Source organism: Balaenoptera musculus, chromosome 6 (assembly GCF_009873245.2).
Source record: "Balaenoptera musculus isolate JJ_BM4_2016_0621 chromosome 6, mBalMus1.pri.v3, whole genome shotgun sequence".
NCBI lineage: Eukaryota > Metazoa > Chordata > Mammalia > Artiodactyla > Balaenopteridae > Balaenoptera > Balaenoptera musculus.
The window spans coordinates 94,749,198-94,766,221 of NC_045790.1; the positions used below are offsets into that span (position 1 = coordinate 94,749,198).

The 17,024-nt window shown below is 42.4% G+C and overlaps 1 protein-coding gene across 3 annotated transcripts in view; it reads right to left on the reverse strand.

Moving 5' to 3' along the window:
- Positions 1-17,024, reverse strand: part of SUSD1 (sushi domain containing 1) — a 142,351-nt gene that overhangs the window by 2,835 nt on the left and 122,492 nt on the right. For 2 of the 3 annotated variants that reach the window (XR_005020433.1, XM_036856665.1), the window contains 2 exons: positions 14,845-14,938; positions 9,947-14,520 (listed from right to left, as the gene is read on the reverse strand). The exons of the other annotated variant lie outside the window; for it this stretch is intronic. Coding sequence is in view for 1 of the 2 variants with exons in the window: in XM_036856665.1 (XP_036712560.1) it covers position 14,520; positions 14,845-14,938 (95 nt within the window). In the remaining variant the exon portion in view is untranslated. Of the gene's footprint in view, positions 1-9,946; positions 14,521-14,844; positions 14,939-17,024 lie in introns of those variants that run through there. 3 annotated transcript variants of the gene reach the window in all.

Genomic DNA, 17,024 nt, shown 5'->3' on the forward strand with positions numbered 1-17,024 from the left:
GGTTTGGCAAGGTCTTCACGGGGGACTTGGGGAAGGGGGCCTCCAATCATGAGTGACTGCAGAGGAAGCCAACATGGACCATAAACTGTCATATGACAACTTGTCCAGCCACGATGACAGAAATTCCCCAGAATGTATCTAATCGAGGGACAAGGTCCCTGTGGCAACAGTCACCTGTGGAGGTCACTTGTGGAGGTCCACATGACTTCAGTTCTGTGGAGGCCCAATACTGCTGGAATCCCCCTTTGAAGATTGCCGTCAGAGCCTGAAGCACATTTTTTGCGGGTGTTCTGAGTCCATAAGTGAAATGTTTTTCAGATTGTATTCAATTTTTGGAAATAGGTAAAAGCCATTTGCCACATGTTCTAGTGTTTTTGTTTTTGTTTTTTGGCCATGCCAGTGGCATGCGGGATCCCGACCAGAGATTGAACCCATGCCCCCTGGACCGCCAGGGAAATCCCCCCACATGTTCTAGCTTGTAAAAGAAATGTCCATAGAGAACGGATTTGTGGTTGCCAAGGGGGAGGGAGGGTGGAGGAGGGATGGAGTGGGAAGTTGGGGTTAGCAGATGCAAATTATTTTATATATACAATGGTAAACAACTAGGTCCTACTGTATAGCACAAGGAACTATATTCAACATACTGTGATGAACCTTAATGGAAAAGAATATTAAAAACGGATGTATAAGGCTTCCCTGGTGGCTCAGTGGTTAAGAATCCGCCTGCCAATGCAGGGGACACGGGTTCGAGCCCTGGTCCGGGAAGATCCCACATGCCGCGGAGCAACTAAGCCCATGCGCTACAACTACTGAGCCTGTGCTCTAGAGCCCGCGTGCCACAATTACTGAGCCCGCGAGCCACAACTACTGAAGCCCGCGCACCTAGAGCCCGTGCTCCGCAACAATAAAAGCCACTGCAATGAGAAGCCCGCGCACCGCAACGAAGAGTAGCCCCAGCTCGCTGCAACTAGAGAAAGCCCCCGCGCAGCAACGGAGACCCAACACAGCCAAAAATAAATAAAGTAAATTAATTTTTTTTAAAAAAAGAATGTATTTTTTAAAAAAAGAATGTATATGTAACTGAATCACTTTGCTGTACAGTAGAAATTAACACAACATTGCAAATCAACTATACTACAATAAAAAAAATTAAAGAAATGTCCAACTGGTTAAGTTTTAATGATACATGTTTTATATGCATATATAATGTTTTCACCATATGTAGAGAAACAGAGACAGAAAACCGTGAGGTAATAAAACTGCTTGATGTTCTTTGGTAGCTCATAAACAAATTCTGAAGGCAATTCCCAAAGGGGATTTCTAAAGATTTTTCAAACACTAATAGCATCACTGGAATAAGTGTTTATTTAGTTTTTCAAAGTACTTCGAAGAAGTATATTTAAATGAATATCTAGTATGTTTGGGGGAAAAAAGTCTCATTAGAGTCACAAATTGTGTAGCAGATGTTCTCTTCTTTCTAAACGTTATTTTCAAAGGCTTAATAAGCATATCTTCCCCTTCTTATATGTACCTCCCTGCATCCCTCCAGCACCCAGCCAATCCAATGCACCATCAACTCCTTCATTTTTACTTTGGTAATGTCTCTCTTACGTTGGTCCATCCCTCTATTGTGATCTTTAATGTCTCTTCGTGAAATTTCCTGCCTTTGTTCATATTCTTATACCCCTCCCCCCTTCCATTACTGGAATTTCCCTCCTAGTCTTCTCTGCCTGGTAAAACCCTCCTAATCCTTCAAGGTCCAGCTCAAACTCTACCTGAGTAACCTTTGCTACCCCCTTCCCTCTTCCTCTTCTTTGCACCCCTTCCCTCTTGTCTTTCTGCTTGCCATTCTGCTTGTAGTGTAGAAACTCCATCACTGAAGGCATTCAGTAAAATATTTGCTGGGTGTTGTGAAATGAAGGTTGGACTGATGTCTCAATCAGAGGGGAAATTCAGGGTCAAATGAAAGCAGATGACGTCAGCTTCTTTCAGCTGGGCAAGAGTCCAGTCTGCTCACAATGAATGCTAAACTAACAGGACGGGACTAGATTTCACACTTCCAGTCTCATTTCTTTGAAAGAGTACTGGGAAGTTTCCTGGCTATACTCCAGATAGAGGACACACATCAAATCCTCCTTAGGGTTTAAGAAACATGCCTCAGACAGATATGATCCATTGGAAGCTATCAATTAGAGAAGAGTAGTATTAGGCAAGAAAAGAAAAAAGCGTTACCTGGGAATAGAAAGGTCGAAGACACAGGCTGTGTGAGCTAGGATGGAAATCACACCTAGCCTTTGGACAGTGAACATTTTGATCAGCTGTCTGATGTCCACCTGGCTTCCTACTCCCATGTTATGTTCTTCATTTCTTGCTTCATTTTTGCTGGTGCAAGAAAAATTAAAATATAGGTGTGACTTCCAGAGAAAAATAACAGCAGAACTTGTGAATTGTCTGATCATTCTTTTCCCCTTGCAGGAGGATCTTACAGTTTTTGTTATTGATGTGTAAGACTATTATATAGTAAGCCTATTAACTCATTTTTTTAATTGATTTTAAACAGCTTTTATTCTTTTTTTAAACTAATTTTTATTGGAGTATGGTTGCTTTACAATATTGTGTTAGTTTCTACTGTACAGCAAAGTGAATCAGCTATACGTATACATATATCCCCTCTTTGTTGGATTTCCTTCCCATTTAGGTCACCACAGAGCACTGAGTAGAATTCCCTGAGCTATACAGTAGGTTCTCATTAGTTATCTGTTTTATACATAGCATCAATAGTGTATATATGTCAATCCCAATCTCCCAATTCATCCCACCTGCCCCTTTCCCCCTTAGTATTCATATGTTTGTCCTCTACGTCTGTGTCTCTATTTCTGCTTTGCAAATAAGATCACCTACACCATTTTTCTAGATTCCACATATATGTGATAATATACGATATTTGTTTTTATCTTTCTGACTTACTTCACTATATATGACAATCTCTACGCCCATCTACGTCTCTACAAATAACCCAGTTTCGTTCCTTTTTATGGCTGAGGAATATTCCATTGTATATAGGTACCACATGTTCTTTATCCATTCGTCTGTTGATAGACATTTAGGTTGCTTTCATGTCCTGGCTATTGTTAATAGTGCTGCAATGAATACTGGGGTGCATGTGTCTTTTTGAATTATGTTTTTCTCTGGGTATACGCCCAGTAGTGGGATTGCTGGGTCATATGGTAGTTCTATTTTTAGTTTTTTAAGGAACCTCCATACTGTTCTCCATAGTGGCTGTATCAACTTACATTCCCACCAACAGTGCAAGAGGTTTCCCTTCGTTGTTAATCATATTTATTGCAAACAAGTGTTCCCCAAATGGTTAGACATTGATTCCCACACTTCCCTAATAATCTACCATTCCCCACTAATTTGAAATCACTACCAAGCTCTATACTTAGCAGGAAGGACCACCAATAATGCACTTTGCCAAATGACAGGCTCAAAAGGTGGGCTCGAGGGTGGACCCAGAGCAACTCCAAGCCAAATGGACAGTGACATTCCGCAAACTGGTAGTTAAAAACCAAAAAGCCTGTGGTGATTCAGCAAGCTTACTCCTGAGAATAATAATAATAATAAAATCTATGTACTTTTGTCTTAGAGTACGTGGCATAAGTATTGAGTTCAGAGCATTTCCAAAACACAGTATAACTCAGGCTAACTTAAGCTATGATTTCTTTCATTGGGTGTCAAATCCCATCCCTGTGTGCTATGGATTTTTTTTTAAAGCTTTCTTTTCACTGTAAGTATTCATTATAAGTCTTATAAACATAGATTTAAATGATTCTAGTGGCCTATCACCACCCTCAGAGTGGGGTTCCTGGGGAATCTCTTCAGAATTAGATAGGAATTCACTAAGATCAGAGAATTTTGGAGCTTCTCGGTTGAAATGCTTAAAAGTTCAGCATAGCTACGCAGCCTCTCCTTCAGGCTCAAGTCTCAGGCTCTCATTCCACTCAGAAAGCATCGGTTCAAAATATGTGGTTTTCCCTGTTGCTCAGTTCTAACAATTTCTTTTTCTTTCAGTTTACCAGAATGCAGCATGGTGGTTGATGAAGCAAACAATTACCCAAAGCAGGAGTCATATAGCAAAAAAAAGGTATGCAAAGCAGGAGTCATATAGCAAAAGAAGGTATGCAAAGCAGGAGTCACATAGCAAAATAAGGTATGCAAAGCAGGAGTCATATAGCAAAAAAAGGTATGCAAAGCAGGCGTCATATAGCTAAAAAAGGTAAGTCAGTTTGGAAACTTTATCAGAGTTTCCAAAAATGCAGGCTAATACACAGCAGCAGACTAGAAGTAGTCCAAACAATTTATTCTTGGGAAACTGGTGAAGGCCCAGGAATTAAGGGCAACGACCTGGGTGACAAAGCTGACGAAAGCTGGATGGACAATAAAGGGCCAGTTGGCAACTCGCTTGCAGGCAGAGGCTGAGGATGATGAGCTGGCCAGCCAACCGTGGAAAGCTATGAGTGCAATACAATCGATACAGACCACAGTCCCAGGTCAAGTGTAGAATAAACACAAGTATCCCTCCAATGCACATAGGCAGCCCTCCGAGACACACAGGTAACTCCCCAAGTCTGTTGGGCACTGTGTGTCCCTCCAGGAAAGCAGACCGCCTCCTGCCGTCCAGAAGTAGGTCTCTGTTTCTTCTATCTCATCCAGTGACAAGCCTTGGTCTTTCCATGCCTGGCTCACAGTGAAACTCACGTGCCCTCCCAGCTGTATCTCCAGTGTAGGTTCCAGTTCTGTTCTAGCTCCACCCCGATTTGAGTGATCTCTTCACAGAGGTCTGCAGGGGTCTGCAGCAGCAGCCTGCATGGTGAGGGAGAGGAAGTCAGAGGAGTGGCTGCAGAGAGGAGGGGAAGTGGGGGAAAGGGGCTGACACCAGAGGTGTGTTACAGCTGGACACTGAGATGCAGTCTCACGAGGTCAGTATGGGGGCTGGTCCTTTTACCTTTGCGGAGTTCCTTCAGCTTCCATCTAATCCAGTGAGCTGTTCCAGATGCACAAACTCAGATTGATATTCAGACCAGATAGCTATGTGTTAATTTTCTACAAGAAATCCAGTAAAGATGCTCATGAATGCTGATCACAGGCAGTCAGGTCAGACTCAGCTGTTTTGCGTCCTTGGCGGCAAGCTGCAGACAGGCTGGAGTCTTTGAGTCTGGCAGCCCCGTGCACCATCGCCCTTACAGGGCCACACACAGTATGGACGTGTATAATCTCTGCCCAGGACCAAGACACTGTCTTCCTTGTTCGGTGCAAGAGATGCACTGCCCAGCTGCTGCCCCTTCCTAGGTCTTGTGATAACAATTCCCCTTTCCTGGGCTCTGCCCCTCTTTGGCCAGAAAGCAGCATGGCGGAAAGCCTCATGGTTGTCCCTGACCATCCCAGCACAGCAAAGCGTCAGTGTCTGCATCATCTGGTGTTCATCTCTGTGAGATCTCAATTCACAGTGATCATCCCAAGACAACCCAAATTCCCTCTGGTTCTTGGAGCTGAGCCCTCTTTCAGGTTCTAAGGTTCACTCTTCACTGGAAGGCCCCTTGGACAGAAGGAATCACAGCTTGTGGCAAGAGCTGTACGTGCTTTGCCCTTTGTCTCAGCCATTCTCGGCTGCACACAGCTACTGCCAAGTTCTTGGTTATGGAGGGTCTTGGGGCTGGGAAGGACCTTTGTGCTCTCCAGCGCTGGTCCCTGGAGCTCTCACCACCCTCTGAAAGCCTTGAACCTGGTCAATGTTGCCTTACCCTGCCCAGCCCACCAAGACGCAGGATGGCCCTTTACAGGGACTATAGGACAACTAACCCTACAGGCCATACACTAGGCTCACTAGAGTTTGGCGGAAATAGACTTTTGCAGGCCAAGTTCACAAATCCTGAATCCTGCTAACCCAAAGGCTAGGAGATGGGACACATGCCCATGGACCCAGGGAAATGGTGTTCTTTCCCTTCCCCAAATCTCTGTGCCTTGCTCAAGGGAACGCAACCAGTCCAAGGGGAGATGGCAGTCTTCCAGACCCAGTTACCTTCCTGAAACCTCTGGCCATTGGTCACTTCCACCCCTGGCAGCCTTGGTACCTCTCCATAGAGAAAATAGAAGTATTCCTAGGCTTTTGCTATAAAGTTAAGTAGCCCTGTCAGAAGAACCTAGGAAAAATTGTGGTAGAATTTAAAGTCTATAACTGATTTTTTCTTTAGTAACTTATGGTAAGCAAAATTCTATGAGATGACCCTCATAATCTCTGCCACTTGGTGTCCACAGCCTGTGTAATTTTTTCCCCTTGAGTGTGACTTAGTTCTAACCAACAGAATATGGAAAAAGTGAAGGGCTTTTGCAGATGTAATTAAGGTTCCAAATTAGTTGCTTTTTGGTTAATTAAAGGTAGATTATCCTGGGTGGGCCTGACTTAGTCAGATGAAAGCCCTTTAAAAGAGGAACTGGGCCCTCCCTGTACTCAGAGATTGTCCTTGCTGACTTGATGAATTGGGCAGTCTGTTTAGGAAACCCACCTGGCAAACAACTGCAAATGGCCCTCTAGGAACTATGACTGGCATCTAGGACCCGAGGACAGATTCCAGCTGACAGCCAGCAAAAAGTTGGGACCTTCAGCCATACGACCACAAGGAAATGGATTCTGCCAACAATATGAATAAGCATGGAAGGGGTATCTTCCCCTGTCAAGCCTCTTGATGAAGATGCAACCTAGCCAACACCTTCCTTGCAGACTTGTGATACGCTGAGCAGAGAAACCAACTAAACCAAACCTGGATTCCTGACCCATAAAAACTGGAGGATAATAAATGTGTAGTAGTTTAAGCCATTACGTTTGTGGTAAGTTGTTACACAGCAATAAAAAAATAAAAAAGCATATATAGTCTTTGCTGTAATTCTCTCTCAAATATTTCATCTTCTAGTTTCTAGTTGTCCCCCAAAATCACATTACCAAAGATTCATAAAAAAATTTTAAGAAATCTGAATCAGCACTGTGAAACAAGGAAGAATGCATTCAACATTCAGAAACTTTGGGAAATTTTCAGAAGTTTTTCAAAAATATAAAGTTTAAGTTAACAGCTGGCAACAGAATTCTTAAGGAGGAAACTATTCTTGTTTAAAAAATTACTTTGGTAAAGTACTTTGGTTAAAAAAAGGAAAGACATAGATGAGTTGTTCTGCATTTCAGGAATTTAGGGGATTTGATAAAGAATGAAGATGGGAAGGGATGGGAAAGGAAGGAAACTTCGAAGAACAAAGATAACTAACATCCTCTTTTAATTATTTGTGTATCTAAAATATAATACTCTCTTGTTATAGGCAGAAAAATGGTCACCAAAAATGTCCACGCACTAATCTCAGAGCCTGTGGATAAGTTATCTTCCATGGTAAAAGGAACTTTGTAAATGTGATTAAGTTAAGGATCTTGAGATGGGAGATTATCCTGGATTATCCAGGGAGGCCCGCTGTAATCTCCTATAAATGAAATGGGGGCAGGGGTGGACGGGAGAGTCAGAGTCAGAGAGAGATTCAAAGATGCCACACTGTTGGCTTTGAAGATGGAGGAAAGGCCACAGTCAAGAAATATAGGCAGCCTCTAAAAGCTAGAAGCAGCAAACAAATGGATTCTCCCTCAAGCTTCCAGAAGGAACACAGCTCAGCCAACACTTTGACTTTAGCCCAGTGAGACTCATGGCAGACTTCTGACTTCCAGAACTGTAAAATAATAAATTTGTGTGGTTGAAAGCCACCAAGTGTGTGGCAATTTGTTACAGCATCAGTAGGAAACTAATACACTCTCCATTCACGTTACCTAAATGCCCCAAGTCCTTAGTGAAACTTTGGGTGGAAATCATGAAAAGGAGCTGAGTTCCACAGGTGAGTCGATGCAGGGGGGAACAGGGACCCCACATAGGAGGATGAGATGATCCATCAGCTAAATTAATTCATAGGAAGCAGAAAGTAGGCCCTAGAGTTGATCATGGGAATATGACACATCCACCTTTACCCCCTCATGGAATTTTCAGAAATCTTAAAAGACAGCACTGGATGCCCCACCAATTTTGTGATGGAAAATTAAACCAAACTTATCCAAATCTAAGTGTCTTGGGTTTAGAAGGAGACTAAGCAGTACCCATCATATTTTTATTGACACATGTGTAATAGGATATTAAATGGAACACTTTCTTTTCCTTATGAAATTTTATTTTTATGTTTTTGAATAGTAATATACTTACATGTTTAAAAACAAAACAAAATAAGAAGATAAACACTTAAAAGACTCACTCTCACCCTGTCCACCTTCACCCCATTCTTCCTTGCTCCATTTGTAACCATTTACATCAATTCATTGCTATCATTCCTGTGTTTATGTAAAATTGAATAAATATTCTCATTCCCCCTCTTTCTTACATAAGAGATAGCGTATGATATACACTATTCTCCATCTTGTTTTCCTCATTAAAACAATACAGCTTAAAGATCTCCCCATATCAATGCGTAGAGTCCTTCCTCGTTCCTTTTTTACAACTCAGGGTATTACATTGTGTACACAGAAGTATCATAGTTCATGTAACTAGTTTCCTCCTGAGAGGCATTTGGGTTGTTTCTAAGCTTTTGTTATTATAAGCCACGTCATAATGAATAACCTTGCTCATGTGTCATTGGGAACATGTGCAGATGAATCCATGGGAGAGGTCCCAGAGGTGGGATTGCTGGGTTAAAGACAAAGGCAATGTAAATATTGCCGGATTTCCTTCCATAAAGGTTGTACCATTCTGTACTCTCACTAACAACGTTTGAGTTCCTATTTCCCCACAGCCTCAAAAGAGACTGTGTTGTTAAATCTCTGGCTTTCTCATTGACGGGTGAGAAATGATACCTCACTAACTTGCACTTTTCTTAAAAGTAAGGTTGAGCATCTTTTCTTACGTTTGGGAACCATTTACATTTCTTTTTCTGTGAACTGTATTTTCCTATCATTTGGCCTCAAATTGGACCCTTTTTGTTTCAACCAAAGTTCAAAAAAATTGAAAATAATAGGTTGCAAACACTCCCATATTCTAAAAGAAGGCTTTCCAAATGGTCTTGTGACCCTTAGTCCAATACCCAGGCTATAAAGGGGTTTAAAATTGAAAAGGCCAAAAGAAAGTAGTTCTTTAGGGAAAGCTGTTGGCATTCTCTGCATTTTCTATCCCCCACCATGACGGTAGGAGGTAAGGGGACCTTCCTCAGTGCAAGTCAGGAAAGAGGAGCTTCAAGGGGACCTCCACTCAGAGACTTTGTGTCCCCTAAAACTTCAGAGGACACAGAGGTCTGGTACCTGACTCCAAGGATAAGAAACCCAAGGATCAAGAAGCTGAGGCTGTCAGGCCAGCATCAGGGCAAAAAAGTGGGAACCACATTGGAATGTAGTAGAAGCTACACTTCCACTGATGGAGGCCAAAGGGTCTAATGGGTAAGAAAACTAAAGTCTGTGGCTGGAGTGATCTGTGATGGTGGGGCAATCCCTCATTTGGCATGGCAAGGGTCTGTGAGTTTCTGTGAGTCAAGTAGATACCCAGGAAAGTAACTGAGCTGGAGGAGCCATCTTTTTTTTTTTTTTTTTTTTTTTTTAGGAGGAGCCATCTTGATGTGACTTTTCCCAAAAAAGGCAGATTGCCAGGGCAAGAGAACTCTAACAGTGCCAGCAGTAAGAGGCTGTGGGATGCACTTTCAGGGGCAGGATCAGAGGTAGTGACATAAGAGTTCAGGATAACAAGATGTAAAATATCTAGACACACACAACCAAAAATAAGTATGAATAATCTTGTAAGTTGAAAATTAGAACACGCTAGACAGGAACACACACAAACATTAAATGGAGACACATATTGTGTTCTGGGATAAGAGCACTCTTTATTTAATATATCCCCAAGAAAAATATGAAGATTTTGGGGGGAACTTGACCAAATAATTCTTTAGTTTACATATAATAAATATGTATACATGAATAAATATATAATAAAACCTGAGAATACTCTGAGAATTAACAGAAAAAGGGTGGTAACTTCTTTTACTTCATACTAAAAAAAAAACCCCTATTTTAAACTTATAGCAGGTGGTATTGGCACAGAAATAAATCAGCAGAACAAAAGAGAAAGTTCAGAAACAGACTCTAGTATATGATTCAGTATACGAGTCAAATCACGAGGGGAAAAAAATAACAGTCAAGGAATATTCATAGAACAACTGGCTAAACCATTTAGCAAGAATAAAAAAAGACCCCTCCCGACCTCACTCCTTATACTAAAATGTTTCAGATGGATTAAAGATTTAAATGTTTTTTTTAACTGCTGAATTATAGTTATTACCTTGAGATTGGAAGGTCCTCCTAAGCATGGTACCAAAGGCAAAATACATAAGGAAAAAGACTGATACATTTGACTACACAAATTTAAAGTTTTTGTGTGGCAATGCATGACACAAACAGGTCAAAAGGGAAATAATAAAGTAGAAAATTTGTTTACAACACATGTGACAGCTAAAAGTGAAAATTACTATAATACAAAGAACTTTTTCAAATCAATATAAGACAAGCCAACTACTGAGAAAAAAGGCACATCACCACAACAGAATTACAAATGACCAATCAACATGCAAATTAGTCAGAGAAATGCAAACAAAACATTGAAAGGTCATTTTTCACCTACCAGATTAATCAAGATTAAGAATATCAACGATGCCCAGGTATGTTGAGGCTTCCTGCTGGTGAGAGCATAAACTGGTATAAACTTTCTGAGATTCCTCTGACAATATGTAGTAAATCTACAATATATAGTTTTCATTCCAACAACTTCAAGTCTAGGAATTTAGCATAACTGATAACTGAATACAATTATACAGACATATATAAGAATAGTAAACATCTGGAAACACTCTAAATGCACAATACTCAACAGAGTATTAGTTAAATAAATTATGGTACCAACTTTTAATGCCATCATGATTGACATGAAAAATGTGTCCAATGCATGTTACAAACCACATGCCTAGTTTGACCCCATTTTGGTAACCTTGAGTTATGCCAAAAAAGTATGGATATGGATACACACACGCACACACACAGAGACACACACACACATCACCAGAATGGCTCATTCATTCTCTCTCTTTCTGAAACAATGGATGTACACTTTTTAAGATTGATTTGCCTCACTGCATCACCTGCCCACAAATGGACACAGAAAAATCCACACCCACTTTCCTCTCCAAAATCAGGCACTTGAGATTAACCAACGATGGCTGTGGAAGGCAAATGGTCCTTAAAACACCATTTGATTGACGTCTACTACCCACTGGTTTTCTCTCTGATGAAGGGAATGGAAAAATTAAAGGGTTAGGAAATCGGAATATGAGATTAGCAAAAAAAGGGAGCCTTGAGAATTCTTTTATACCTCCTTTAAAATCAATTTAAATGCTAACTTTATTCCAATCCACTATGGAATTTCAAGGTAATGACTTTTGCTCTGGTCTTAATCTTAAGGGCCCAGCTGCAATTTTAGGTCTGGAGTCATGGATGGACTATTACCTATTTCCCCTAGTTAACCTCCATCTATTTTGGTTGCCTGTGGCTCCTTCTAGAAGTGATGGGGGAAGGTATATCACAGTGAAAAGATAAGTATAAAAAGACACAGTTGCTATAATAGTAAAAGTAACAATTGAAGTTACGTCTCTGTCTGAACCCATCTCTCCACTCTAAAATGGGAAAATGATAACTCCTAACCTTCCCACCGCACAGAACTGCTGTGAGGATGGAATGAAAGAACATGTATAAACAAAAACTATGGTGGAGATAAATAAAAACTATGGGCACAAAAAAAAAAAAAAAAAAAAAAAGAATTCAGCCAGGGAACAATCTGCTCCATATCTGGGCAACCCTCAGTTTTGATTCCTAGTCTAGAAGGGAGCTCAAGACTGGATCTTGGCACTCGCCTCTACACACTGTCCCCAAGACAGTTAATAAGGAAAAGATCCTTCTTCCATCACTATCTGAGGATCTAGCTTTATTTAGTGGCACTCATAACCCAATTCTGAATGCTACCTGATCAGTCCTTCAACAGAAGGACCCTGCATGCTTCTAGGAAGACCCACTATTGGTCTCCTGAGATGCTCTCCCCGCCTTAACCAGGAATCCACTGGGGAAAAAAAGGGACGGTATTGTGGTTAAGCTACCAGGAGAATTCAGAGAACTTAAGGCTGCCTTCATGTGCATGAGAAAATGATCAGAAAAGAACTGCAGGAAAATGGTGCATCGTTCTTGCAAATGCTCAGCACCTACTTCTGTTAAGTATTAACACTGAGCAACTCTGTGCTATAGTTTGGAACATTTAGAGGAAGGGACAAAATCTATGTTTTTGTTATTTCAGTATTCTTTCATGAACTGCTTTTACATTTCTGCACTGTACCCAGAAGTACATTTTACTTCATATTTAGTCAGTTTTCTTAACCAGAAACTTTTGATACCAAGCAAATAGGACTTCTTCCTTTCAATGACAATTATGCTAAGTTCCCATGTGGACAAATGTAGCTTCTTTGGCAGTTAATTCTAGAACTTGAAATTAGGGGGACTACAGAAACATATGGTATTTACAGAACTGGTAAAAAATAATAATGAGGGGGAGAAACTCAGATTCTCTCTTTGGTTAGAGGAGGCTTGGAGGAAAATCCTTACTCATCAGAGACCCTACCTCATACTAATCAAATAATTTGTAAAGATTCCAAATATAATTCAAGAGCTGTGAAAACTGTATGAGTTTGAATTGTTGCACATAAAAATTAAAAGTCGGAAGCTATTTGTATTAGTCTATTGAGAGTTCTACTCTACAGTTCACCTGAATGAGAGCAGAAAATGTTCTACATGTTGGTCCTAAGTTGTAGACTGAGATGGCACCTCAGAGGACAAAGGACAATTATTCCTAATACTGCCCAGTACTGGCTGGGGCCAGGGCTGACAGCTGGCCTTGAAAACTCAAGCATCAGGGTATCACTTCCCTCTCTCTGACTCTTCCCAGTTGAGAGGATATGCTTTGGGCCAGATCTTCCTGGGGGAGCAGCTTCATAGAGAGTTGCCACCTGTTCCTATCATTGCTCATGTCTCCTCATCTGCCTACAAGCCCAGGCTGCTCAGATGTGTCCCTCACCGGTGCCCAGTGAGCCGGTGGAGAACACACCAGCCCACCATGTGGGAAAGATTGTCCCTTTTCCTCAGGACTGTGGTGTTGCCCAATTCTAGGACCACGTTCATATATGCTGCACCCCGAGTTGGGCAATATCACTGCCCCCCCACCTCTCCCCATGCTTTCTATGCCCTAGGCCTGGAGAGGAGGGAGAAGGCGGAGGAGGACACCACCGTCACTTAGAGAAGCCACAAGCCTCCATCCTTCTTCTCCCTTCGTTTCTTGCTGAGCCTTGGAGTTACACTGTTGATTAGGGAGGAAAGTTCAAGAACACTGATTCGGGCTTTAAAAGTCAAATTGAATCCACTCCATCTGTAAATTCAGCATATTGACAGTAGGTCCGGGACATGTTTCATGATAAAGTAACACTCATAGTTACTGACGCTGTAGATAAAAGGGACGATCATGTCGCCCGCATTGTTCCCCTCCCCACACAGGACTCTGGCCGTGGGCTTCATAGTGTTGCAACCCATTGTTACCACACCACCCCCAAGTCTAAAAGGAGGCACAGAGCATTTTTAGGAAATGTTCAGTGAAAAAAAATTTGCCAAGGCTGTTATAAACATTCATGTGAAAGAGAACTGTCTAAGTTAACAGAATATTTTTACTGGAATGAAGACTTATGGCTTTTGAATACATATAAGACAAAAGGAACTGTATCAAAGCAACACTGCCTAACAGATATTGCAGGGAACTTACTGGAGTGGCCAGGCTAGCACACTTTCTAATTAGTGTGTCAACCAATTGTCGGAAAAGGGCTTCTAAAGTGTTTGCCGTGTTTGCCTGTCAGTGATCTCTAGCCTTTACAATGACCTCCTTCATAAAGTCAAATTCTAGCCGACACTTAAGTCTATCTCATTACTTACTGTAAAAGAATGGATTCTGAATTAATGACAGAGATGCTATAAAGGAAGAGGCAGACAGTCTCTTGCATTCAGTGCCTAGAGGAGCTGACTCTCCGGCGTCACTCAGAGGAGAACACAGGCCCAGCCCATGTGACCTGTAGCCTGTGGTCAATATTACATTGTACATCAAGGTTCTCAAGTTCAGAGACACAGAACTGGTCGTGCAGCAGGGAAGACATCAACAATTCCCGAGTGTCCTCCTTTTGGGGGATTCCAAAGAGATAGTCACCGTCTTGAATCCAGGAATGGGATTGCAGGCCCACGCACACACAGGGCCTCTGTGCAGACACCTGAGAAGCTGTCATAACATCTGCCCCAGCAGCAGTGCATCCTCTTCACGCAGCATCGGCAATCTAGACACGGCGGAGGAAAAGAGAGTTCACTGACACTTAGGTTTTCCTGCGGTGCATCCCTGTGTGCACGGGAAGCGGTACAGGAGATGAGCCACCACTCTGTGAGTGGTCAGGGCGCCATCACTGACCCTGCTCTCTTCCTGGGACTGGAGGGCACGCCCCTCCCTCCTGAGGTGCAGAGTTACCCACGCCTTTCACCTGCTGAGCCTGGGACAACCTCCCGCACTCCCCCTCTGACCCTCCTCAATCCCAGCTGTTCTTCCTGACTCCAGCCCCACCCTCCCTCCATTCCACTCATTCCTCAAAACTGACAGTCGCACATACCACACTGCTGAGAAGGAGAGGAATGCGAGGACAATCACCACAGCCAGGGAGCCTAGCCCGACGCCTACCATCTGCTGCAGCGTGAGCGATGAATCTGCGGGACAGAACCACACGCTGAACCCGCAGAGCACAGAATCACGGCCCTCCCCGGAGGTGCACACCCACCTGTGCTCGCTCTGTTTTAACCAGAGGTTGGCCCCATTTAACAAACCATCCCAAGAATGCCCAGAGTTCCTCTGTGCCCCCTCAGTTGGCCCTGAGAACAGGGCATCAGGAAAAACCGTTCCTCGGCATTTTTGAAAAGGAAGCGTAAAACCGGGCCACATTCAAGTTACAAGGGATAAAAGCTGATCTTGTTGGGCACACACATACAGCATCCTGTGTTGTGTGTGTTGGTCCTCTCTCAAGTCAATTACACTTGATCGATTTTTACCGGCAGTTTTCCTTTGCGTCGAGGAAGATGTCATTCTGACGTCATTTGGACTTTTGCTCCAAAAATGATAGCTCCAGTGATCAAATATAGCAAAAAGGGACTTCCCTGGTGCTCCAGTGGTAAAGAATCTGCCTTGCAATGCAGGGGACGCGGGTTTGATCCCTGGACAGGGAACTAAGATACCACATGCTGTGGGGCAGCTAAGCCTGCGCGCCAAAACTACTAAGGTTGCTCGTCTCCACTAGAGCCTGCATGCCGCAAACTACAGAGCCCATGCGCTCTGGAGCCTGTGCGCCACAACTAGAGAAGAGAAAACCCGCCGCCACAAATAGAGAGAAGCCCGAACACCACAATGAAGAGTCCGCGTGCCACGATGAAAGATCCCTCACGCCTCAACAAAGATCCCGTGTGCTGCAACTAAGACCCAATGCAGCCAAAAAAAAAATAATAAAAATATTAATAAAATAAATAAATAAATCTTTAAAAGAAAAACAAATATAGCAAACAAATCCTTTCTGTTGGGTAGAGTCATCTGTCATTTCCCCTACAGGAAGCAAGGGTAGTACCTCCCTGCTCTGTTCAGCAGGTTGCCGTGAAGATAAAATAAGAAAACTGATGTAAAAGCTCTTTGAAAGACATTCGTATGTTCTATTCAGAGGTGCATCGCATGTCAAATCCAGGGAGATCCCTGGCTGTTAACTGAAAAAAACACACATTTGAGTTGTACATTTGGGACAAGTGACTAAGTCAGGGCATCATGTTCTAAACTAAAGATCTCATTTTAACTTGCAAACACTTACTTAGCACTTACTATGTGCCAGACACTGTTCTAAAGCCTCTCCTAACCACCCACTGGGTACCATAATAATAGCACCAGGTATTATTACACTGGGTACTATTATTATTCCCATTTTATAGATGATGAATCCAGACATGGAGTGGTTAAGAAACTTGCCCAAGGTCACCCAGCTAGTAAATGACAGAGCCAGGATTCAAACCCAAGCTGCCTGGCTCCAGGGTCTTTGCTTTTGACCACAGCACCATGCTTTCCCAGTGCAGATCTGAATCCAGCTCTTTCTGCAGCAGAGTGGGTCATGTTCTCCCCCAGAAGTCAGGGGTGTTGGCCCAGATCTTTCCTCCACAGGCTGATGATTATGGGGCCTCAGGCTGTGGTTGCTCAAATTCCTCTTTGGAAGAACAAAAATCTGTACAATGGTGCCACCAGCCATTGAGAAGATCTTGGGGGGCTGACTTTGCATGTATAGAATTAAAAATAAAAATACCACCAAGTCATGGAATAAGTTTAAGGGAGTGCAACCAATTCCAATTTTTTCCAGATGATTTGTTGCAGTTGTCATTGTTGGAATATCAAATTACAGTCATCCCTTGGTATCCATGGGGGGTTGGTTCCAGGGCCCCCCTTGGATACCAAAATCCTCAGATGCTCGAGTCCCTGACATAAAATGGTGTAGTATTTTCTTATAACCTACTGTATACTTTAAATTGTCTCTAGATTATTTATAATACCTAATACAACATAAATGCTATGTATATAGCTGTAAATACAACATATTCAATAAATGCTAGGTAAATAGTTGCCAGTGTGTGGCAAATTCAAATTTTGCTTTTTGGAACTTTTTGGAATTATTTTTTCTGAACATTTTCAATCCACGGTTGGTTGAATCCATGAATGTGGAACCCGCAGATATGGAGGGCCAACTGTATTTCATTTGTCTGTACCCTCCTT